The sequence below is a fragment of the Chlamydotis macqueenii genome, chromosome 29 (genome assembly GCF_036417535.1).
Source record: "Chlamydotis macqueenii isolate bChlMac1 chromosome 29, bChlMac1.mat, whole genome shotgun sequence".
NCBI lineage: Eukaryota > Metazoa > Chordata > Aves > Otidiformes > Otididae > Chlamydotis > Chlamydotis macqueenii.
The window spans coordinates 88226-111710 of NC_141584.1; the positions used below are offsets into that span (position 1 = coordinate 88226).

General features: G+C 64.8%; 3 protein-coding genes across 8 annotated transcripts; 2 read left to right on the plus strand and 1 right to left on the minus strand.

The window, feature by feature from the left end:
* Positions 1 to 644: 644 nt before the first annotated feature.
* DDIT3 (DNA damage inducible transcript 3) lies at positions 645 to 1957 on the plus strand. 2 transcript variants are annotated; one of them, XM_086768852.1, is made up of 4 exons: positions 660 to 739; positions 952 to 999; positions 1119 to 1274; positions 1370 to 1957. In XM_086768852.1, the coding sequence occupies exons 3-4, from the start codon at positions 1143 to 1145 to the stop codon at positions 1772 to 1774; spliced, it is 537 nt and encodes a 178-aa protein (XP_086624978.1). In that variant the 5' UTR covers positions 660 to 739; positions 952 to 999; positions 1119 to 1142; the 3' UTR covers positions 1775 to 1957. The 2 variants fall into 2 exon arrangements, with proteins under 2 accessions (XP_086624979.1, XP_086624978.1); XM_086768853.1 differs by having other exon boundaries at positions 645 to 739; positions 952 to 1274.
* On the minus strand, positions 1917 to 6896 carry MARS1 (methionyl-tRNA synthetase 1). 2 transcript variants are annotated; one of them, XM_086768851.1, is made up of 21 exons: positions 6631 to 6896; positions 6461 to 6539; positions 6243 to 6377; positions 6070 to 6145; positions 5810 to 5982; positions 5613 to 5725; positions 5357 to 5473; positions 5031 to 5234; positions 4647 to 4848; positions 4457 to 4531; positions 4205 to 4375; positions 4020 to 4115; positions 3811 to 3928; positions 3400 to 3613; positions 3183 to 3314; positions 2987 to 3091; positions 2729 to 2912; positions 2543 to 2614; positions 2435 to 2461; positions 2261 to 2350; positions 1917 to 2177 (listed from the first exon to the last, which is right to left on the minus strand). In XM_086768851.1, the coding sequence occupies exons 1-21, from the start codon at positions 6885 to 6887 to the stop codon at positions 2025 to 2027; spliced, it is 2793 nt and encodes a 930-aa protein (XP_086624977.1). In that variant the 5' UTR covers positions 6888 to 6896; the 3' UTR covers positions 1917 to 2024. The 2 variants fall into 2 exon arrangements, with proteins under 2 accessions (XP_086624977.1, XP_086624976.1); XM_086768850.1 differs by having other exon boundaries at positions 5613 to 5982.
* Positions 6897 to 8193: 1297 nt separating this feature from the next.
* ARHGAP9 (Rho GTPase activating protein 9) lies at positions 8194 to 14859 on the plus strand. 4 transcript variants are annotated; one of them, XM_086768903.1, is made up of 15 exons: positions 8194 to 8410; positions 9634 to 9846; positions 10230 to 10307; positions 10470 to 10723; positions 11261 to 11348; positions 11480 to 11575; positions 11872 to 11970; positions 12057 to 12180; positions 12266 to 12379; positions 12848 to 12946; positions 13031 to 13108; positions 13235 to 13288; positions 13402 to 13536; positions 13615 to 13720; positions 13960 to 14858. In XM_086768903.1, exons 1-15 carry the CDS (start codon positions 8339 to 8341, stop codon positions 14138 to 14140), a joined length of 1791 nt encoding a protein of 596 aa, XP_086625029.1. In that variant the 5' UTR covers positions 8194 to 8338; the 3' UTR covers positions 14141 to 14858. The 4 variants fall into 4 exon arrangements, with proteins under 4 accessions (XP_086625029.1, XP_086625030.1, XP_086625031.1 ...); XM_086768906.1 differs by lacking the exon at positions 8194 to 8410 and adding an exon at positions 8772 to 8922 and having other exon boundaries at positions 13960 to 14857; XM_086768904.1 differs by lacking the exon at positions 11872 to 11970 and having other exon boundaries at positions 13960 to 14859.
* The last annotated feature ends 8626 nt before the right edge of the window (positions 14860 to 23485 follow it).

The following is a 23485-nucleotide window of genomic DNA, read 5'->3' on the forward strand; positions in this document are numbered from 1 at the left end:
CCGAGCTAGCCATGGCTGGGCTGGGGGCATGGCTGCCCCCCGTGGGGCGGGAGTGCTGCGGGGCCCGCGCCGGTGCGTGTCCAGGGGGCGGGGCGCCCCAGTGTCGTATATTCTCCCCCCGCACACCTGCGGTCATGGTGGCGGCGGGTGGGGTTGGCGGCGGCACCGGCTACCGGTTCCCGTGGGCCCGCTCCCGCCCACTCCCGCCAGGAATACGCTGGGCAGCGCGCACCGCGCATATGGGGGTGGGGGGCGGCCTGTCCCGGCGTGCCTCGCGCAGTGGGGGTGGGACAGGCACCGGGAATGCCCCGGGACTGGGCCCGGGGGCTCTGAGCGGGACTGGGGCTGTACGAGGCCGCTGCCGCTCGCCTCAGCCCCGCCGCTCCCCGCGGTGGGGCTGCGGGCTCTTTAAGGCGGGGCGGGGCCGCTTTCCAGCAGTTGCATCATCCGCCCGCGTGACTCGGCGCGCGGGCCCCTCCCGCTGGGTGGGCGCGGGCGCGAGTCCCGCCCCTCCGCCCGCTCCCATTGGCTCGCCCCGCCCCGCGAGTCACGGCGCGATGGGCGCCTGTTGGCTGCGGCCGGCGCCAGTGGTTGCGTCAGGCGGCTGAGTCTTGAAAAGGGGCTGCGGGCGGACTGGGCGGGCGGCGGCGTAGCGGAGTCGGGCGGGACTATGCGGACGAGGATGAGCGGGGAGCAGCACTCGGGCCGGGGCCGTGGGGAGCTGGGGCTGCCCAGGAAGGTGCGGTGCTGCTGGAGCCCTTCTGTTCCGTCCAGTCCAGGGAGCCAGGCGAGGCGCTGCGCACGGTGCAGGCGCCCCCCGCTCCGGAGGCGATACCTCCGGGAGCAGGGAGGGGTCCTGAGCCCCCAGGGAGCCCCGCGTTCCCCCTCGCCCTCCCCGTCCCCCCACAGTGGGTGGGAGCGAAGCCTGACCCGGCTGCTCTCCCTCCCCAGGCATCCAGGAGAAAGTGCATCCTTGTCGACCACCACACCTGAGAGCAGGTAAGGGGCGGGGGAACGCACACAACCTGGGGCTGCCGGGACCGGGCCCCCGCGGGGAGCAGTGCCCCGGAGCTGAGGATCCCGGCCCGACTCGCCTCCCTCTTCCCACCACCCCCCAGCCCCGCACTGGCCTGGAGCTGAGCATGGCAGCCCCTGCGGGGGGGGCCACCAGCGCCCTGCCTGGCTGGGAGCTGGACGCCTGGTACCAGGACCTGCAGGAGGTTCTGGTGGCAGCAGAGCCCGGTGGGCCCTCCCCAGCTTGGGGGGCTGAGCAGGTGAGCTGTGGGGCCAGCAACACGCCTGGCAGGGCAGGGAGGGGGGTGGGGGGCATTTGTCACCGCTGGGCCTGGCTCCTCCTGTCTCCCTGCAGGCAGAGGTGGCCCTGCTGCAGGGCACAGAGGGGGCTGGCGGTGGTCCGGGGGGCTGCGAGCTGGATGCTGCCCTGGCTGCTGAGCTGCTGGAGCTGCTGGGGCCGGAGAGCAACACAGAGGCAGTGGGACCACTGGGCCCAGCCTGTGGCAGGAACTCCCCACCCCAGCCGGGCAGAGAGCAGGACGAGATGGGGGCAGCTGCAGGGAGCGGGACGAAGAGGAAGAGGTGCAGCAGCACGGCCGCAAGTCGAGAGCTGGCCAAGCGCCAGGAGCGGGCCAATGAGCAGCGGGTGCAGGAACTGATGGCCCACAATGAGCGGCTTCGGGAAGAGATAAGGCAGCTCAGCGCAGAGGTGGAGCGCACACGGGCTGCCCTCATCGACCGCATCGTGAACCTGCGCTGAGCTTAGGCACTGGTGCTGCCCTGCAGCTGGGAGGAGCTAGGACTCTGCTGCCCCTGTGGACCTGGAGCAGCCATGAACTGTAGGGGTGCTGCCCCACTGTCACAGACTGATGCTGCGGTGAGGGCACTGCTTCCACATGCGATTGTATAGTTTTTGCACTTTATTACACACATGTAACCACCAGCCACCACAGCCCAGTCTGGTCCCTGGGTTGCAGTGGGGCCACTACCTGGCATGGAGGAGCCAGGTGCTACTTCTTCCGCTTCCCCTTAGGCACAGGGCCTTCGGGGCTTTTCCCCTCTGCTAGAGACAGCTGCTTCTTCAGCTCCAGCAGCTTGGCCACCTCCATGTCGACCTGCGCCTTCTCGGCTTTGTTGGCCTTCAGCTGCCGCACATGGTTGCCCTGGGGCAGGTTGGGGGTGGGATGAGAAGAGTTTTGGGGGCTTAAGGGTAAGACAGGGCCAGCCCCCTGCTCCAATCACGCACCTGCTTGGCCACCTCCTCTGTCAGCTCCTGGATCAGCTGGGGGTCACCTGAGGAGACCAGGGTCTCTGAGGCTGGGTGGTGGGGTTTGGGCTGGGGAAGGACAGAAATAGGCATCAGCCCTGGTCCCAGCTCACACTGGGGAGAGGTGTGTTGCTGCAGCCCCCCTGAGGTTACCTGGGGCTCTACAGCAAGATCTTCAGGCTAGGAAAGGTCAGAGAGTGAGGAGAAACAGAAAGCAGAGGTGGAGAGGCCTAGAGGTGCCCAAGGCCAGGGGGGACTCACCTGCCCTCCCCCAAAGCGCTTGCGCAGGGCTTCAACCTGGTCATTCTCCAGCTTCTGGAAAAGGGGGCTTACCTGGAACCAGGAAGAAGAGGGGTTACCTCCGCAAGGCCAGCACCACCCATCTTCCCCATGCACTGCCTGGGGAGGGGGCGCAGCCTGCCTTCTCCCCACCCCACCACCACCTACGGTGCCCACGCAATGCCCGGGTGGGAGGGTGCATATGAAGTCTTGGCTCAGGACAAAGCAGGACGAGGGGATGAGGAGCTGCCCCTGGATGGCCAAGCTGATGCTGGGCATGTAGGGCTGTAACATGACAGCGAGCATGGAAGCCATGTTTACTGCCACGCCGGTCACCGTGCCTGCACGCTGCCTGCAGAGGCAGGAAACCCTCATCAATATCACCTTCTGGTCCTGCCCTGCCATCCCCCCTGATATCTTCCCTACCTGTCCTTTTCATCCCCTTTGATCCGCTTCCAGGGCTCATTCACCTGGATGTACTGATTGCCATGGCGAGAGATGCTAAGGATACACCTCAGGGCGTCGCGGATGCTGGGGGGATGCAAGGGCGGGGTGCTGAGCACCTGCTGTAGGTCAGGTCCCACCCTGATGACAGTTCAGCCCCGGGGTTTTGGCTACCCACCGGACTTTCTCCAGCAGCTGGTGGTATTGGCGCAGCTCCAGGGTGATGCGGGCCAAGAGCCGCTTGTCATCAGATGTCAGGACCATGTTTGGAACCGTACCACCAAAGAACTTGCAGACAAACATGCCAGCTCTGATGACAGAGGCAGAGCAAGCATGAGCACAGCCTGGGGCTGTAGACAGTTCCCTCTCTTGCCCCCACCAGGGCATCCTAGAACCTGTTGATGAAGTTGCCCAGGTTGTTCAGCAGCTCTGAGTTGTTCTTGAGCATGAGGTCACTCCAGGAGAAGGCACTGTCCTGCCCCTCAGGCCTCAGGTACAGCAGGTAGAAGCGCCAGATGTCCGCAGGGATGCCCGTGTCCTTGGCCATGTCCCCAAAAACTCCCACACCTCGGCTTTTGGAAAACTTCCCGTCCTCATAGTTCAGGTACTCTGGGGAGGGAGGGGGGAGGCAGGCCCCACAATGCAGGGAGACACTAGCAAAGTGCTCACAGGCTCAACGCTGAGCTCAAAGGGCCTTCCAAGTCAAGGAGGGCAAATGCTGTGCGGGACAGACTAGATTGTTCCCAGTATGGAGGGAAAGTGGGGAAGCGTGGAGACCTCCCTGGTCCCTGATGACCCCCTGGTACCTGTAGCAATGAGGTGGTTCACCAGGGTGTAGTTGTCATCAGCGCCCAGCAGCGAGCAGGGGAATATGACGCTGTGGAACGGGATGTTGTCCTTGGCCATGAAGTTGTAGAGCTCAACCTGGCAGGTAGTGGAGTGGGGGGTACATCAGTGGGCACCTGGCATCCAGCTCTGCCCCTACCTCCACCCTGCAGCCGCACCAGGCTCCTACCTGCTGTGGGTTCTTCCACCACCTCTCCCACTGGTCGGTGTAGTTGGCCGTAATAGACAAGTAGCCGATAGGAGCATCAAACCACACGTAAAAAACCTGGGGGGAGAGCAATACATGAGCGGCGACCCCCCAGGCAGGGCACCTGGGGACAGACGCTGCAACCGAGGGGCCGGGGGGAGACCCACCTTGTCACGGAATCCATCCAGGGGCACAGGTGTGCCCCACTTCAGGTCACGGGTGATGCAGCGGGGTTTCAGCCCATCCCGGATCCAGGAGCGAGTGATGTAGCGAGCATTGGCTGTCCAGTCGCCCGTGGCCCAGGACTGCTCCAACCAGGGCTCCAGCTGCTCCTCCAGCTGCGGGGGAAGACACAGGCGTGGTCAGTGGTACCACGTGGTGCCCCAGCCCCTCCCCACTCCCCCAGGGATGAAGCTCACCTTGGGTAGGTCCAGAAAGAGGTGCTGGGTGGGTTTCACCACAGGGATGCCCCTGCAGAGCTTGCACTGTGGATTCTGGCAGGGGGAAGAACACGCGTTGGAGGGAGCCCAGTACAAGCCTGGGGATCCCAGGCAAAGTGGAGGGAGTGGGTCATTGTGGGGTGCACCCCAGAGGGATCCTGTCCCCCACCTTCAGCTCCACAGCATTGATGAGTTTGCCACATTTATCACACTGGTCCCCCCGGGCCTCCTCGTAGCTGCAGAAGGGGCAGGTGCCCTCCACAAACCGGTCGGCCAGGAACCGCTGGCAGTCCTCACATCGCAGCTGCTCCACGGTGTCTTGCAGCAGGAAACCACGGGTCAGCAGGCGCTGGAAGATGTCCTGGGCAATCCTAGGAGAGCAGAGAAAGGTGGGGGGGGGGGGGGGGGGGGGGGGGGCGGGGGCGCAGCCCTCATCAGCCAGGGAACCCTGGAGAGCCACAGAGCTCCCTCAGCTAGGCATGCTGGGGTTCTCCCGCAGCGTTCCCCAGCACCAGCCCCTGCATGCGAGACTCCAGGGCATGCAGCCACTCACGTGGTCTGGTATGGCGTGGTGGTACGGCCAAAGTAGTCAAAGGAGATGTCAAACCAGCGGTAGATGTCAGCGTGGATGGCATTGTACTTGTCGCAGATCTCCTGGGGTGTCAGCCCCTCTTCCACCGCCTTGGTCTCAGTGGCTGTGCCGTACTCATCCGTGCCGCACACGTATAGTGTGTTCCAGTTCCGCAGGCGGCAATACCTGCAGGCAGGGCCCTGTGACACCTGGGCAGGCTCTGGCGGCAGTACAACACCTTCCCCCCCGTTCCCCCGCCCAAGACAATCTGCCAGCCCCAGGGAGCTTTCCCGCAGCCAGGGTCTCACCTGGCAAAGGTGTCAGCACTGAGAACACAGCCGATGATGTTGCCAAGGTGGGGCACATTGTTCACATAGGGCAGAGCGCTGGTAATCAGGACATTCCTCATGCCCTCCACGGGCAGCCTGGCACGGACAGGTGCAGTCAGGGCGAGCACAAAGAGCAACAGGGCCACCCCAGAACAATGCCGCATCAGCCCGGGAGCCCCCGCCAAGCCCCTCGGAGGTCTGGGACAGCCAGCTCTCCTGTCATCTCAGGACTCACACAGGTTTCTGAGGCTGCCAGGGCTTGGGCAATGTCGCAGCACCGCGGGCCCAAGCGTCCGCAGCAGCTGTGATTTCCTCCTCTGTCAGGGCACGCTCAGAACCTTCTTCCTCCTGTGAGGAAGGCTGGTGCCAGTGAGGCTCTGTGCGTGTCAGACCACCACCCCCCGGGGGCCCACTCCTGGGCCAGGGCCGCACCACGGGCTCATTACTGGTGGCTCTCTCCACTGCCAGACAGGGTGGAGGCTGCTTCTGCAGGTAGGACTTGAACTCCTGCAGTGCCTTGGGCATCAGAACAGAGTCAGCAGCTTTCCTGCAGGCCTCTGAGAGAGTCATGCTCTGGAACCAGGTCCTCAGCGCCTGCAACTCACCTGAGGAGTACAGAGAGAGAACAACATTATTTTTACAGCCATGGGACGACGAGGAACGCTCCATGTTGGTGTCTGTTTCACTCTTACTTGGCAGGCTGGTCTCATCCTGGAGGACAGGAAACAAGGTACCCCACACAACCACGTCAGCCACTGACTTGGTGCCCTGGGTCAGAGAAGCAGGATCAGGCCCTGGGCCTCAAGGCTCTGCCTCAGGGTAGGCCACAGTGAGCTCAGCTCTCCGGGGAGAGCTCCCCACTCACCCCAGCGAGGTAGGCACTGCATCTCCCAGACAAGTTCTGCTCGATGTGGGCCAGCAGCTTTCCCAGGGCCTCCACGGCCTCCAGCCCCTTCTTGCCCTGCACCAGCTGGGCATACAGGGCGGCGGAGGCCACCGGCTGGGAGCGGGCAGAGACAGAGGGGGTGAGGCAGGCCGGTGGCGGGCGGGGGGAGGGAGCCACCATGCGCCCGGGACACCCACCTGCAGCTCGGTGGCCTCCCACTCCAGCCACTGGTTGGTGAGGTCGGTGGGCTCCTCTCCGCGTGCCAGGAAGAAGAACCTGGGGGAAGGGGGGGTGAGGGGGGGGGGGTGAGGAGGGCGGGGGAGCAGCTGGGGGCCGTGTCGTCCCCCCCCCAGCAGCCGGTACTTACTGGCAGATGGCGTTGGGGGAGAAGAGGACGGTGCCGCTGTCCAGCTCCAGGGCGGGCGCCCACGGGGGGCCCAGCGGGGCGAGGGGCCGCTCTGCAGAGGGGAGCGGCGAGGCCGGTGCCCGCGGGTCCCGGCCGGGGAGGGGCGCGCTCTCCGCGGAGGGGCCGGCCCAGAGGACCCGCACCGGGGCGGCGGCGGCCCCGGCGGCCGCCAGCACCTTCAGCGCGGGGGGGCCGCCCGCTGCGAGCCGCAGCCGCATGGCGGTGACGAGGGGAGTCGGGCCGCGCGCGGGGCACGCCGGGCCCGCAGCTCTCGCGAGAGCGCCGGACGCCATGGCGACGCGGGGGGGGTTGCCATGGCCACGGGGCGTGGCCGAGGCTGGCCGGCAGCACCGTGCTGCGCCTCACGCCCCCCCCCCCCCTCCCCCAACCCGGCGCGTGGGAACCCCGACCGCCCCCCTCCCCCTCCCTCCACGGCCCCGGGACACCCCCAGCTCCGCGCCCCCCACCCCCCGCGGGGCGAGCACCCCGGCGTCGCCTCTCGTCCTGTCACATGGGCGGGGGGGAGGCGGACCCGCCGCCGCCGCCTCGGGGAGACCCGACCTGCCGCCTCGGCAGGAGCAGGTGGGTGGGGGGCACGCCGGGGATCCTGCCGGGGGGCTCTGTGCAGGCCGCGACCGCCACCGCCCTCCCCCGAGGTGGCCCTGGAACCGGTGGGGCAGAAAGAGCAAAGGGAAATGGGGGCGAGGAGGCGGGGCACAAGCGGGCTGGGATCCCCCCGCGGGACAAAGCTGATTTGGGGTCCTCTACCTGCACCCCACAGCAGCCCCCGCCACCCCTCTGTCCCAGCGGTGTCAGGTCCTGCGCAGCGCAGCGGGTGCTCCAAAGATGGTGAGTGCACCTCAGACTGGGGGGGAGGCAGGGCTTGGGGGCTGTAGGGCCGCGGAGCTGGGGGAGGGGCTGTGGGGCTGGGGGGCCTGGGGGGCCTGGGATGGGAACCAAAGGGACTGGGAGATACAGGGCTGGGGGATGGGGATCAGGGGCTGCGGGGGGGTGGCAGGGCCATGGGACGAGGACCAGGGGACCAGAGGCCATGGGGCCGAGCCCCCCAGCCCCACACCCCAGCCCCACGCTGTGTGGTGCAAGGAAGCCGCAGCCTTGCTGCTTCCTCCTGCAGCAGCTGCTGGGTTTCCTGCAGAGCCCTGAGCCCTGCCTGCCCCAGCACCCCCAGTTCCTCGTACCCTGGGGCCAGGCGTTGGCCCCCCAAGCACCAGGAACATGGTTCCTCATGGCTGGTGGGGGGAATCCGTGGCCGTGGGGCATTAGCTTGGCCCTGGGGCATTTCCCTGGCTGTGGGGCACAGCCTGGCCATGGGGCACATTGTCTGGTAAGTCCCATCCCTACCCTGACCCCTGGTCCTGTGCCCTGCAGACGGTGAGGCCCAGGCCGTAGCGGTGCCCAGGCGCCCCAAGCCCAGTGAAGATGCTGTCAGGGCGGTGGCGGCTGGAGGGGCGGCGGTGGCGGCGTGCCGAGCCGGCTGTGGTGCTCCGTGCCCTCTACAACTACGCCTACCACGCAGAGGATGGGCGGCACGTGGCCATGGCTGCTGGCGAGCAGTTCCTGCTGCTCTGCAAAGCCAACGATGACTGGTGGCAAGTGAGACGGGCCAGCAAGCCCCTCTGGGCTCGGCCCTTCTTCGTCCCTGCTGCCTATGTGGCCGAACTGGACCCCAGTGACACCAGGAGACAGAGCGCGCTGCCCGCCAGCCAGCCTGCGGGCACGGGTGAGCGGGGCTGGAGGGTGCGTGATGGCAGAGAGACTGGGGGAATGGAGCCATGGGGCAAGAGGTTGGGGGCGTAGGGATGAAAGGATGCTGGGAGTCCTGGGTTGTGGGGCTGGGGGTACTATGGGGGCACTGGGGGTCAGGGCTGGAGTGCAGGAGGTGCAAGGGGCACAGGGCTGCAGGCACTTGAAGACACCAAGGAGGTGGGACAGGGGGTACCAGGGGTCCGCGTGGGGGAAAACAGGGTTGGGGCCAGGGGGTCGTGGTCTCTGCCCCCCGCCTGTAACCTGGAGCATCGGTGTGGGTCGGCGGGTACCCTCCACTGCTCCCCCAGGCCTGCTGCCGCAGTACCACTCCTGTGTGTCCCCACCTCGGAGGCCAGGCTGCCCCCCACCCGTCCCGTGGGCCTCTGTGTCAGTGCAAGCCAGCTGCCAGGGGAGGCCCTGCCCACGTCCCCTCCAGCCCTGCCACGGGGCCAGGCCCCACAGGAGCTGCTGGCCCTGGGCACTGGGGTGAGTGGGGGCCAGGGGGTCCCCAGAGGCCACCCTGTGCCCCCAGCCCTGCGCCCCTCTGAGCCCCCGCACCCTCGCCCGTGCTCCCCCGCACCTCCCAACCTCACTCCCCAGCCTCACCCACCTACACCTCCAAATTTCCCGCTCTGTATCGCTCCCCTGCACCCCCAACCTCGCCCCCCTGCATCACCTCCCCTTGCACCCCCCAATTTGCCCCCTCACTTCACCCCCCTGCCCCACCCCCTCACCCCCCCACCCCGCCCTCTCCGCTTCCTCGTTGCTGCGGGGCAGCAGAGGAAGTGGGGGGGGCGGGGGGGCTCTGCCGCCCGCAGCACCGGGCAGGGGCCCAGGGTGGCTGGCGCTGCGCTGCCATGGGCAGCAGGTGGGAGCTGGGCGGGGGGGGGGCGAGTGGTAGAGGTGGGGGCAAACGACTCCGGGTTGGGACTGTAAAACCCTGATCTGGGTTGGGCAGCGGCTGGGGGAAGGGGGAGCTGGGGGGCAGGGCAAGGGGGCATGTGAGGCAAGGGGGCACTGGGGGAGTTGGGGGCAAAGGGGCACTGGGGGAGTTGGGGGCAGCGTAAGGAGGCACTGGGGGTCTGGGGGCAAAGGGGCACTGGGGGTGCTTGTGGACAGGGGCAAGGCGGGGGGCTGGGGGTCTGCTATGGGCATTGCCCCTGTGCCCCGCCCCCAGTTCAGGATCTGTCCCCCCAGGTGACCCCCCTGGGAGCCCCCATGATCTACTGCAACCTTGAGGAGCTGCAGCGGGCGGTGAGCCAGACTGAGCCCCCCGTGCCAGCCGGGCCTCCCCTCCAGGTTTTGGGGGCCTGGGAGCGTCACCTGGACCCTGACACCGGTCGCTGCTTCTTCTACAATCCCCAGACGGGTGCCACCTCCTGGAAGCCCCCCCGGCGGCACCGGGAGGCGGTGGGCATGGGGGTTGCCCTGCCAGGCTCTGCCCCCCCAGCTGGGCCTGCACACCCCCATCCCTCCCTGACCCCCATGTCCCCTCTCCCCTGCAGCATCTGTTCCCTGTGCCCCTCCCGGTGCTCACGCATTGTGCCCCCATATCCCCCTATATCCACTATATCATTGTGCCCTCCCCAGTGGCCCCTTGATTCCCCCAAATTCCACCCCCACCAATAGCTTCGCTCCTATGACCCTCCACTGCCCTCCAGGTCGCATTCCCCCACTGCACCCCCTTATCCCTAGCACAGCCCGGCTGGCAATTAGTGCCAGCGCTAATGCCTGGGGAGGTGGGGGGGCCCCAGCCTTATTGGGCTGATCTGCATCCCCTGTGTCCCCCGCAGGGTCCGATCCCCGCTGCTGAGCCCCCCAGGACCACGGCATGCTGGAGCTGCGGGGATGCAGGGGTCCCCGATGGCACCGTGAGCTGAGGGGCACAGCGAGGGGGCTGGAGAGGCGGGAGGAGGCGGGGGCACGGGAGAGGGTCACAGAGTGGATGGATAACGGGAGGTACTGGGAAAGGTACAAGGGGGCAGCAGGGCAGGCCCACGTCTGTGTCCCCCCACGCTTTCCCCTCACTGCAGGTGAGCCACGGCCGGACCCCTGCCCACCACAGCATGGAGGAGCAGGCAGCTGCCCCCCAGCCCTCTCTGGCCCCAGCCGAGCCCCCACCCCGTGCCCCCACCCTGCCCACCATGAGTCACCCCGGGGCCGGGGGGCGATGGGGTGCAGGGGGCACTTTGGGGCCAGGGGCAGCACTGTCCCTGTCCTCGCAGGAGGTACAGAAGGCCGGGCCGCTCAACAGGACCAAGATCGCTGAGGGGGGGAGGAAGCTCAGGTGGGGGCCAGGCTGGGGAGGAGGCTGTGCTGTGGGGGGGGGGGGTGGGGAGGGTATCTCTGTGGGGGGTCCTGGTGTAGGGGCCGGGCTGCGGGGGGGGGAATGTCTCTGGAGTGGGTCCTGGTGCAGGGGGCTGTGCTGGCGGGGGTGGTCCTGGTGTGGGGGGTTGTGCTGGGAGGGGGGGTCTCTGTGGGGGGTGAGGGTTCCTGATGCAGAGGGCTGTGCCAGGCTGGGGTGCTGGAGGGGGGGGTGCTGTGCCAGGCTGGGGGAGGTCCGTATTGAAGCTGGGAGTCTCTGCCAGTTTCGGGGGAGGGATCCTCACTTGAGGAGAGCGTTTCTGTGCAGCTGAGGGGGCCGAGGGGGGGAGCATTCAGCTGCACCAGGCTAGGGGGGCGGGGGTGGATCTGGGGCACTGCCCGTGCCCAGATGGTGCCCGCGATGTCTGTCTGGGGCTCTGCTGGGGTCAGGGGCACCCAGGCCTCCCCCCAGCCCTGGCTGGGGAGGGGTTGGGGGTGCCCCTCACCTTGCTGCCCCCAGGAAGAGTTGGGGGGTGTCCTGGCTGGTGCTGGCCGGGAACAGCCTGGTCTTCTACAAGGAGCCCAAGGGGCCAGCACCTGCTGCCTGGGTGAGTGGGGGGCACGGGGGTGGGCTGGGGGCATCGGGAGGTGTTGGGGGGAGAGCGCTGCAGGGCAACACGGGGTGCTGTGGAGACACGGGGGGGCAGAGCACCTGTGACACCTGGTGCCCCCCCCCCAGTGCCCTGCCAGCAGCCGCCCCGAGAGCAGCGTGGATTTGCGGGGGGCTGCGCTGGATCGGGCCCGTGACCTCTCTAGCAAGAAGAATGTCATCCACGTGAGGGGGGTACCCCAGGCGGGGAGGTGTGGAGCTGCCTATAGGGCACAGCCCAGAGGGGGTGGGACAGTCTGGGCATCACAGGGATCCCCCCAAATGCAGCCCACAGAGAAGGGGACCCCCCAAAATGGGACAAAGGGGTGCCACTCGTGTACTTGGCTTGGGTTAGGGGTGTCCCCGGAGCCACCCTTTTGGTGGGGAGCAGGGCACCTCTCGAGTGCCTGGGTCCCCATGGCCCCTCTAGGGGTCCCCGGGTGTCCCTGCCCCTGCCCCCCATCCTGCTGCCCCCCCGCCAGCTCCGCACTGTGACTGGTAACGAGTTCCTGCTGCAGTCGGACCAAGAGGCCACCATCCAGGGGTGGGCCCGGGCCATCTGGGGGGTCATCCGCCAGCTGGTGAGTGCCTGGGGTTGGGGGCACAGGGCTTCCCCATGGCTGCCCTCAGCCCCGTTGGCATCCCTGACTGTTCCTGTCCCCCCCAGGATTTGGAGAACCCCGTGGATGCACCTGCAGGGTTGCTGCGCCGGGGGGACGTCGGGGACCTGGTGGAGCTCAGCGGGGACGAGGATGAGGCACCGTGGGTCACCGAGGGGGCCAGGGCTCCAGGTAGGGTTGGGTGGCTGTGGTGTGGGGAGCAGACCTCAGGGCTGGCGTGACCGTGACCACGCCTTGGGCCCGCTGTGCCCCCCAGGTTCCCCCCACGCCCTTGACGCCTCAGAGAAGAAGCGGGTGAAGAGCAAGCTGAGGCACTTCATCGCCAAGCGGCCCCCGCTCCAGAGCCTGCAGGAGAAGGGGCTCATTCGAGGTGGGGCCCCCCAGCTGCAGCACCTCCCCCTAAGTCCCTCAGAGCCTCCCCAGACCCTCCCTCATCCTCCTATGTCCCCAAAGTGAGCACTGGAGTGCTCCGCTGAGCCTTGGCTGGCTGGCCCTGTGGCTCCCAGTCCCCCCACAACAGTGTCGCTGTGCACCCGCCAGTCCTGGTGTCCCTCCCAAGTCCCAGCACTCCCTCCTGATCACTGTCCCTCTCCTGAGCCCAGTAACTGTGCCATCATCCCCCCACCTCATCCTAGAATCACCGCCACCCTCAGTCACAGTCTCCCTCCAAGTCCAGCATCCCTTCCTGGTCCCAGTGTCCTCTCCCGACCCTGGTGTCCCTCCCTGCCCTCACCACCACCCTCCTGGTCCCCAGGACCCTCCAGGTCCCTCTATACCCTGCACTCCCCATTTGCCCGCCCCCAGTCTCAGTGCTCCCCCCAGCACTGCCGTCTCCCAGACCAGGTGTTCGGGTGCCACCTGGACGCCCTGTGGCAGCGGGAGAGGACCGCAGTGCCCCGCTTCGTCCAGCTCTGCGTGGAGGCTGTCGAGGAGCGAGGTGGGGTCCTCCCAGCCGGCATTTCCCCTGAAATGGCACTGACTTCCCCCACCATGTCTCATCCCCCTACCTCATAATCCCCAGGGCTTGACGTCGATGGGATCTACCGGGTCAATGGGAACCTGTCCGTGATACAGAAGCTGCGTTTTGCCGTGGACCGGGGTGAGGAGACTGGGAGGGGCACAGGATGGGGGGCTGAGGAGGGGACAGGGGGACTGTGTTGGAGCATGTGCCCAGGGATGGGGGAGGGCGCCTTCTCCCCCCATGAGCCCTCCTTGGTCCCCACAGAGCGAGCCGTGACCTCGGATGGACGCTACGTCTTCCCTGAGCAGCCGTGCCAAGGTCAGCCGGGGTGGCTGGGCAGGGGGTGGGCCAGGCCAGGGTGGCTGGGGCTGCGGGGGTGGGGGGTGGGAGGGGACGCTCAGGCACCAGCTGACCCCCCGTATTCCTCCCAGAGGAGCGGCTGAGCCTGGCAGACCCTGAATGGAGCGACATCCACGTGGTGACCGGTGCCCTTAAGCTCTTCTTCCGCGAGCTGCCCGAGCCCCTCGTGCCCTACCGGCTCTTTGACCCCTTCATCGAAGCTGTCAGTAAGTGCCCCCACCCCGCAGTGCTTATGTGGGTGCTGGGGGGCCACCCTGTCTGACCGCTGTGGCTTGCCCCACAAGAGCTGCCAGACCCTCAGGAGCAGGTGGAGCGGGTGGCTGAGCTGGTGCAGAGCCTGCCGCCCGCCAACTACGCCACCCTGCACTACCTCCTGGCTCACCTCTGCCGGTAAGCGGGGCGGGGGGAGCTGCTGCCGGGCTGCGGGCGGCTGTGGGGTGGGCTTAGAGCTGCCCCGCAGGTGGATGAGCTACGAGGTAGCTGGGAGAAAGGGGGGAGCAGGATTAGGGCCTGCTGGAGCCCTGGCACACAGACCCGCCCCCCTCCTCCCCCCCCGGGGTGACAGAAGGGGGAGCAGGGCTGGATGGGGCACATGGGAACCCCCCCTTCCCAACCCTGCACCTCCCCAGGGTGATGGAGCGGGTGGATGTCAACCGCATGACGCGCCAGAACATCGGCATCGTGTTTGGGCCGACGCTGCTGCGGCCGGAGCGGGAGCCGGGCAGCCTGGCAGCGGGCATGGCCCAGCAGAACCAGGCCGTGGAGCTGCTGCTGGCGCATTTTGACCGCGTCTTCCCTGCACCCCTCTGAGCCTGACCCACCTCACCGCCAAGTCAGGCATGGATGCTCTGGCTGCCAGTGCCCCTTTGCCCCCCCCTGCCCCAGTCCTCCCTGCCCCCTGTACCTTCGACTCTGCAGTAAATGGGTGCCTTCCCTGGGACCACCAGCACCTCCAGCTCTGACCAGAGTTGGGGGGCCTGCGGTACCGGCAGCCGCCCGCCTCCCCAGTGTCAGCATCCAGCAGCCCCCAGATGCCCTTTGCTCTGCCCCCTGCCATGCCCCCTGCACCTCCCCGAGCTCGTTACAGCCTAGATTCATTTCCACCGTTCATTAAATACATATCCATCACCATCAGCCTGCCCCACCCCAGGAAAAGCCCCAAGCTCTGCGGGCACCGGGCAGGATCTGGCCATACTGGGGCTGGGCCTCTCTCCGGGGGATGCCTGCACCCCGCTGCAGCCACCCTCAGCCGCTGGGGACCCCAGGGTGGCCTGACACCCCAGGACTCCAGCCCGCGAGACACAACGGTCAGTGGCTGTGCGAGCTGCCAGGGTCACCTCCCCTCTGGGCCCTGCTCCCAGTGGCTCCCAGCCCCTCCCTGTGCCCCCCAGTTGCCTGGTTCCCATCCCACTGTGCCCTCAGGACCTAGTGACACCCAGGGGCTCCGCTGGCATGGCAGGGCAACCCCGGGTGCCATACAGCCTTAGCCCCCCCCGCCAGACATCCCGGCGCCAGGGTCCCATCCCGGGCTGGGTGGGTGTCCCAGAGGGTGGAGGGGGTCCCAGGAGACACGGGCAGGTGGGTGGTGTAGGAGCTGGAGTGGGAGCAGCATTTCTGGCAGCAGTAGGGCTGCTTGCCTGGGGGAGAGTAGGTGAGAGACACTGGACAGGGGGCTGGGGGGTGGCCCAGGGGCAGCAAAGGCTGTAGGGGATGGGGCTTTTTAGGGAATGGGGGGCTCAGGCACAGAGAGGTGGAAAGTGGGGTACAGCGATGATGAATGCACGCAGCAGGCATCCTCCGCAGCAGCTCAGGGCCCACACAGCAGCCCTGCAGTCCCCTGCCCCAGGTTACCTGGCTGGGCAGGGGGCTCGCCCCCTCCTTGCTGCGAGCAGGGCTCTGTGAGGGGCCACGGGCAAAGGGCACCCCAGCGACTGAGACTTTGGGGTGGGGAGAGCCTGGGCCACCGCGTACAAGCGAAGGGCTGTGCAAGAGGTTGGGAGCCCCCACCGCTCTCACCAGACCCTCTCCCCCGCCCAGGGGCGCTCAGGGACACACTGTGCCCTGGAGCCGTGCTCGCACACGTTTCGGGGGCACACCTGCACATGTGCCTGCTCCCCGCTGTGAGCATGGGCCCGGGTATGCACACCTGTGCTGTATGCGTGCCCCCACTCTCACTGGCTCATTGGCACGCACCCCTCGCGCTCTTGCGTGCACACCCTTGCACACGCACCTTTGCACAAGCATCTGCTCGTCACAGAGGCATCCAATCCCCTTCTGCGGTCGGGGTACGCTGTGTAGGACGTGTGGGGGTGATGCTGCCCCACAGATCTTTGCACGACCGTCCCCCGCGTGCTGTGCCCTACCATTGCACAGACTGCACCACATGCAATGTGGGGGTCCCAGGGGTTTCCCACTATGCAGCACCCAGATAAGCTGTGCCACCTCCCCAAACTCTGCCCCCACCCCCAACAGCCCTCCTTGAGCTGAGGGCAAAACCTCAGTTTTAGGAACTGGTGCAGAATGATCCCAGCCTGGTGAGCACCTGCACCCAGCCTGCGGTGCCCCCACCCCAGGCTCCTCAGCCCCCCAAAGCTGCATGCAGGCCCCAGGTGCAAAGGGGTCAGATCTCCCTCCCCCTGCCCTGGGCTGGAGGGGATCCACAGGACACCCGGGTAGAAGCCAGACACACAGAATCCAAGGAAATGTGGGTGGGTGAGGGGATGCGCTCCAGCCCATGCCTCGGTTTCCTGAGGTGAACAGGACCGAGGGCTTGAGATGCCCCCGCGTGGCAGGGGCCCGAGGAGCAGGCGGCTGCGGGCAGGCCTGGTGTCAGGGTGCCCAGCCAGTCCCTGAGCGATGGCAGCCCCCGCAAACTTCTCCCTCCCAGGTTTTTATTCCTATGGTCTGGGAGATTCCTTTGGGCAGGTGGGGTCAGCTGTCCCAGCCGAGTCCCCTCCCAGCTCCTTGGTCACTTAAAAGTAACACTGTCCCAGTCAAAAACAGTACAGCAGGGCATTGCCCCATGCTAAGGCTTGGCTGGGCCCTCGGCCATGGCTGCCACGGGAGCAGGTCCTGCCGGTATGGGGGGCAGGCGGGAGGCAGAGATGCGAGAACTGTGCCCCTGCTCAGCCCCTACCTCCCACAGCCCTAGGCCACTGCTCCCGAACCCCTAACCACCTCCCCATGGCCCCTGGCTGTGTCCCCCAGCCGTGGCACCTGCGAGGCGGACGGGGGCAACACTTCGGCCCCCATGTCTGATCATCGCTGGTCCAGACTCCCCAGCCACCCGCAGCCTGCAGCCACCACCTGTCCTGGGCCCTCCTGCCCCATGGCTGCTTGCACTGAGGCAGGGCTGGCAGCTGGACATGGCGGAGGGGTCTCAGGGTCAGCTACACGGTCTGGCCCTTTCTCTGGTGTGCTGTTGGCTAAAACTTAATGCAAGATGGGGCTGTGAGCAACCGGATCGGGTTGGAGATGTCCCTGCTCCTGGCAGGGGGGGTTGGACCATACGGCCTTTAAAGATCCCTTCCAACCCAAACCTTTCTGTGATGCGATGAAATTCACGTCCCCTGCCTTGGAACAGCCCATTCTTGCTGCTCCCTACTGTTAGTTGAGTCTTTCTCAAGTCCTGATCTGAACAGCAATGGGACCATGCCCTAAGGCCTCAAGCCCCAAACTTGCAAACTAAGTGCTGCAAGTCTTACACCCTAGTGAGTCCCTCAGCCGTGTCCTCCTGGAGACACCAAACATGACTCGACAGCAAAAGAGGACGGATCCACAGCGACTTTGAGTCTTACGGCTGTCAACTCAACTGAAGGGTGCCCGGCCCGGGGTACCAGCAGGGCTGAGGAACCCTGTGGTGAGAACACTCGCCCTAAACTAGGAAGCTTCCAGAGCCATCCTGAGTCATCCTGAGCCCATGGGAATGGACGTGACTGTATTTGACCAGGCTATAGCTGGAGCTGGTCCTTGGAGCAGCAGGTCAGCAGTCGAGGTCCCTTAGGTCAGGACGCCGCTGAAGAAAACTCCTCGAGGGTGAGGCCCTCCCTCTGTTGGGTGAGTGATTGCATGTTTTGGATCACCGGAATTCCTGAGTGCAGTATTAATTCCTGGGTGACATTCTGAACCTAGGCACTGTTAATATAATGCGAGTCTCAAAGCAATTTCGCTTGAAGTAGAGCTAAGTTTGAATTCATTATCAGTTTGTAACAGATAATCTCCAGCTGATACAACCTTGATCTACCTCATTTCCAGTCAGTACTGCTAAACAATTTTGGTTAGAATAAAGTTTATTTTTAGTTTATCACCTCATCTGATTTAATTTATGTGAGCTTCCATGACAATTAAATTGGCGTAGTCGGTAGGATCCTCAATCAGGATTTTGTGACAAACCCTCACAGGCAGCAGCGTGCCCAGCTCCGTGTGTCATTAGGGCACACGAAAGCCTACCCAGCCCTGATGCCCCGCAGAGACTCAGGGATCCCTGCACCAGCAGCAGCTCCAACGCCGGTGCATTTGTGGGGCTCAGAGACCCTTGTGCGTCGCTGCGGAGCTATTACTGGTGGACCAGAGGGATCCGGGAAGCCTTGCACACGGCGGCTGACCCCATGCCGGTGCCATTAGTGGAGCTTGAAGGCTGCTACGCTCAGCAACTTGCTGAGCCCCGAGCTGCCTGTGAGGCTTGGGCAGCCGCATGCGCAGCAGCGTGGCCAGCCCTGACCTCACAGCAGAGCTCAGCCTTTGCACTCAGCAGCGTTTTCTTCCCAGGGCTAGCAGTGAGGCCCACAAACACTTTGCCCTTTGGGCCCCTGGCCCAAATTTATTCAGATTGTACAGCCAGGAAAAGTCAGCTGGGTGCCTCCAGAGATGGATGCCAAGCAAAGAAATCCCTGGGCAATTATACCCTTAAAACCTACACACTGCTCCTCACGTGCTTTGCACGCGCCACTCAGTCCAGCGGTGATTCCTGCTCTGAGAACTTCTAACACCTGATTGGATTCGTCCTTTGCCTCCAGTCTATTTCTAACACCTCATTTAAACTAAACAACTAATACTCCTCAACACAGCGAGGCTCAGGAATCCTTACAGTCAGCAGCATCTGGGGATACTGGCAAAGCGCGGGAAGCAGCAGCTCGCATTTCCAACTCCAGAAAACAGATGGAGACTGAGAACCAATGCGCACAACAGTGTGCCTAGCTGCGGCTTTCCGTGGAGGCCTGGGCATCCTCCAGCCCCAGGAAAGCCCCCAGAAAGCCTCACACAGGTAGGTGCGCTTGGCCCCAGGGTATCTGCCAGGCTCAGGTGTGCTTGAAAACTGCACTGTAGCTGTTCGCGGTGGAGTCGTGGGGCTTGGAGGTCCCAACGCACATCAGCATGGCCAGCCCTGGGGTACCTGCGTGGCACAGGGCCACTGCAGACAGCCTTGCGACGTACTGGCAGGCCCCAAAAACCCAGACACGCAGCACCACAAGGCTACCAGAGGCACGGGAACCCTTGCACACAGCATCAGGGAGTGGACGCTCTCCCACCGACACCGGAGATTTGGTGAGTGACCCTGGGCTGCGGAAGCTGGAGCTGAACCACTGGGGGCTTCTCCCTCAAGGAGAAGTTGTTTTCCCCAATAGGAAAGAATTAATGAAAAAGATCACCAACTAATTGTAGATGCACTTGTTGCAGGCAAAAGAAGGTCTCTCTCATTCTTAATTGTGTCCAAGCTCAACTGCGGTTACGATCTACTGTGGCCATCATTATAGGAGAAGGTGAAGAGGGCACCTTACCCACTGAATTTGGGATAATGCAGCTAAATTTGAAAGGGAATCCCAATGCTGGTGGCATCCAGTCAGTTTTACCTATGACCCTTCCAAGAGTAAAGCCACAGCTTTTGTTCCAACAGCAGGCAATGCTTCGGTATGTACTACACACTCACTTGTGCAGTGGGATTAAATCGCAATGGAACAATACTCTATCTGACGCAACGCTGCATACAGGCCCAACAAAAGGGAGACAAACAGCAAACGCATTCCACGAGAACAACAAGGATTTATTTGTCAAAGCAATGCTGTTAAAGCACAAGACATTTGTCGTGACACTGAACAAAATGTTTGCCACTTTCAGATACATCCCGACAACACCTCAAACTGTACTGGCGGATAGTGGAAATGGATGTGTTTGTACGAGAACCCTTGGTGAACAGATATTTCTAGGCAATATTACTGTACATCTAAGCAATCACTCCAACAGACGTATCTGTAATTTTACTGAAATCATGGGATGCAACTTTGCTATTCTGTTCCTGTCACATCTCATCAATTACTGCAGTCTAACCGTACATCGTGTCAAGATTTGTTACCTGCCCCCACTGTAATGAATCGTTACCCCTATTACAGGATGATGATCTCTACCAATGGCTGAAACAAGGTCAAGACAATGGACAGAGAACCATGATTAGCATTCATCATGATGCAAAAGAAATATACTGTGTTCTGGAAAGAGTGAAAAAGGATGGAGAACATCGCTGGTGGGACACCTTATTTGCATGGTCACCAACAGCAACAGGAATGGTGAATCTAACACTTCATCCAGTCGGGATTTTATTGGCTCTAACATTATTTGTGCACATTACTCATTCTGTCTGTAAAGGTTTGGTATGTGATGAAGCAAATATTCCTTGCTCATCGTGTGGAATCACCAGAAAACACACAAAAGTAATATTAATTAGTAATAATACCCGACATCCAATCTCCAACCCAAACCTCCCCTGGTGCAACCCGCAGTCATTTCCTCTCGTCCTCTTCTGGTTCCCCCAGCCACTCCCCACAGCGCTTGCATTCCAGAACCTTTACCAGCTTTTCAGCTTTTTCTCTGGACACGCACCAGCACCTCCGCATCACTCCCGGGCCCGGCGCCAAACGCAGTATTTGAGGTGGCGAGCACAGGGCTTTCCCGGTCCTGCTGCCCGCGCCATTTCTGACACCAGCCAGGCCGCTCCGGGCCGCCTGCACATGCTGCCGGCTCTCGACCGACGCCCCCAGCTCTGTTTCTGCGCCCCAGCCCCGCACCCCCGAGCCCAGTGTCGCGTGTTGTGCCCCAAGCGCAGGGCCCGGCCCTCGGCCTCGCCGGACCTCGCACAGCCGGCCCACGCCCCCGTGGAGCCCCCCGGCCCCACCTCAACGCTCCCGCCCAACCTGGCGCCATCGGCAAACTGAGGGTGTAGGGATCCCCTCCCCCGGCCGCTGATAACGACATGCCCAGGGCTGATGCCGACCCCCGAGAAGCTCCGCTTGTCACCGCCGTCAACGGGATTTAACTGCGCCCACCACCGCTCCACGGGCCCTGCCCGCCCGCTCCTCACCCAACCTTCGGAATCGCTCGGCAATCTTCGGAACCGCTCGGATCTTCGGAACCGCTCGGCAATCTTCGGATTGGCATCGTGCGGCAGCGTTCGGTTGCGCTCGGTGCCGCTAAGCGGCGCCCGGCTGGACACGCCTCGGCTCGGCAGCGCTCGGCTCGGCAGCGCTCGGCTCCGCTCGGCAGCGCTCGGCTCGGCTCGGCAGCGCTCGGCTCGGCTCGGCAGCGCTCGGCTCGGCTCGGCAGCGCTCGGCTCGGCTCGGCAGCGCTCGGCTCGGCTCGGCAGCGCTCGGCTCGGCAGCGCTCGGCTCGGCTCGGCAGCGCTCGGCTCGGCAGCGCTCGACTCGGCTCGGCAGCGCTCGGCTCGGCTCGGCAGCGCTCGGCTCGGCTCGGCAGCGCTCGGCTCGGCTCCCCGGAGTTCCAGGTTGCAGGGGCCGGGCGGGGCCGGCGCTGAAGCGGCCGCGCCGTGGGATCAGCAGCGCGAGAGAGGAGGGGGAGGCCCCCCGCACACGCGCACGCACCCACGCGGCGCAGGGTCCCTGCTCTGTGCCCCTCCCCTCCGCGCACCAGCCCCACCCTTCTACAAACGCCCCTCCCCCCCGCACAACTCGGAGCCGGGAGATCGGGGTCGGGGGAGGGGCACCCCGGAGGGGCACCCCATACTCACCGCAGCCGTTGGGCGCCCGTCCCGGGGGGCGGTGGTCCTCCCTCACTTGATGCTCAGGCGAGGGCGGGGAGGGGGGAGGTGACAGGGCGAGGGGTGGCACTGGGGGCAGGGGGGGGCACAGAAGAGGGGGTGACATTGAGGGAGGCAGGGTGGGGGATGCCAGGGTGGGGAGCAGCACGGGGGGGGCTGGCACTGGGGGCAGGGAAGGGGGGGATGACATTGGGGGCAGCAGGGGCGAGGGCAGCCAAGGGAGGGGTGACATTGGAGGCAGAGTGGGGGGCAGCAGGGGGGGAGGCAGCATGAGGGGGGGTGACATTGGGGGCAACAGAGGGGGTGACATTGGGGGCAGGGAGAGGGGTGACATTGGGAGCAGGGGAGGAGGGAACAGGGGGGAGGGTGACATTGGGGGCAGCAGGCAGCCCGGGCCATGGGGGCCCCCCTGCGGCTGTGGGACCGGGGTCCCGGCCAGCCCAGCCCCATGGCAGTGCCACCCCCCCCGCCGCCCCCCCCCGCGCAGGGATTTACGGCCCAAAGCCGCTGAGGGAGGAGGGGGGGCGGGAGGGGGCAGTGCACGCGGCAGCACCCATGGGTGCGGTGGCTGGGGCCGCCCTGCTGCCTCCGCGGGGTGAGCGGCCCCACGCGGGATCCCCCCACGGGGGAGCGGGGGGAAAATCCCGAGGAGGGGCGTGGGCTCGTGCTGCCCCCTGGCGGGGACCGGGAGCGCTGCGTGCGACACGGGGGCGCACGAGGAGACACGGAGGGACGCGGTGGGCTCTAGCACCCCTCGGAGCCTGCGGGGAGCACACGCGTGCCAGCGTGTCACCAGCCCGTGCGTCCGGGCCGGCTGCGCGCCTGTGCAAGGGGGACACGTGTGCCACTCCAAGCGTGCCAGCCAGGGTGTGGGGGTGCGTGCAAGCGTGTTGGTCGCCCAGGACGTGCCATGCAGGTGTACATGTGCCACCTTGGGCATGCCATGTATCACCGGCGTGTGTCACCGAGGACAGCCGTGTGTGTAAGCGTGTCACCACGCGTGTGCAAAGCTTGTCAGTCACCCAGGACAAGCCACACCCACTCACAGGCACCATCCCAGCCCCGGCACCCACGCAGTGTGCCTGTCCCTCGCCACACATGGCCGTGCCACATGTCCCCACCACACGTGTCCCTGTCCCCATCTCCTTCAGGAGGGAGCTGGGCTGAGCTGTGCCGTGTCCTCACTGTGCCGTGCCGTGTCCTTGTCGTGCCATACCATCTCCTTGTCATGCCACACCATGTTCTTGCCGTGCCGTGTCCTCTCTCTGTCGTGCCATGTCCTTGCTGTGCCATGCCACATTCTCATCATGCCATGCTGTGTTCTTGCCATGCCATGTCCGTGCTGTGCTGTGTCCTCACCGTGCCATACTGTGTCCTCATCAGTGTCGTCCTGCAGTTTTGGAAAAAATGGGGTGGGTTTCAGGGTGGTGTCACGTGACAGAGTGTGCAGGGCTCGGGCAGTGCGCACACACATGTATGCACATGCACATGTGCCCACAGCCATGCCAGGTGAGTGGGGGTGGGGAGGGTGCTTCTGGGTAAGTGTGAGTGGGCCGGGGTGGGAGGGTGAGCACACACACGTGTGTGCAGAAGCGTGTCTCTCAGGGGACCGCATGTGTGAGTGAGCATGTGAGGGGGTGTAGCCATGTCAGCGCAGGCGTGGGTGTGCAAGCGTGGGTGCCAGCCTGAGCATGTGTGTGCCTGAGTGTGTAAGGTGGCATGCAAGCATGTGCGCAAACGTGTGTGTCACACATAGGAGCGCCATGCAAAAGCTGCACAGAGCCTTGCAATCCCACACAATGGTGTGCAAAGCCGTGCAACGCTGCACAACGCCACAGTGCGCTGAGCAATGCCACGCCGCACCACGTGACGCTGCAAAGCTGTGAGATGCCATGCGACGCCGTGCTATCCCGTGCAAAACCATGCAATGAAAATGACGTTGTGCAAAGCCATGCGATGCTGTGCAAAGCCCCGTGTGCTTCCATGTGACACCATGCATGCCACAGCATGCTGAGAAATGCCACGCCGCACCATGCGGAGCGCTGCAAAGCCGTGCGACCCCATGCAAAGCCATGCAGTGCTGTGCACCGCCACAGTGCGCTGCGCAATGC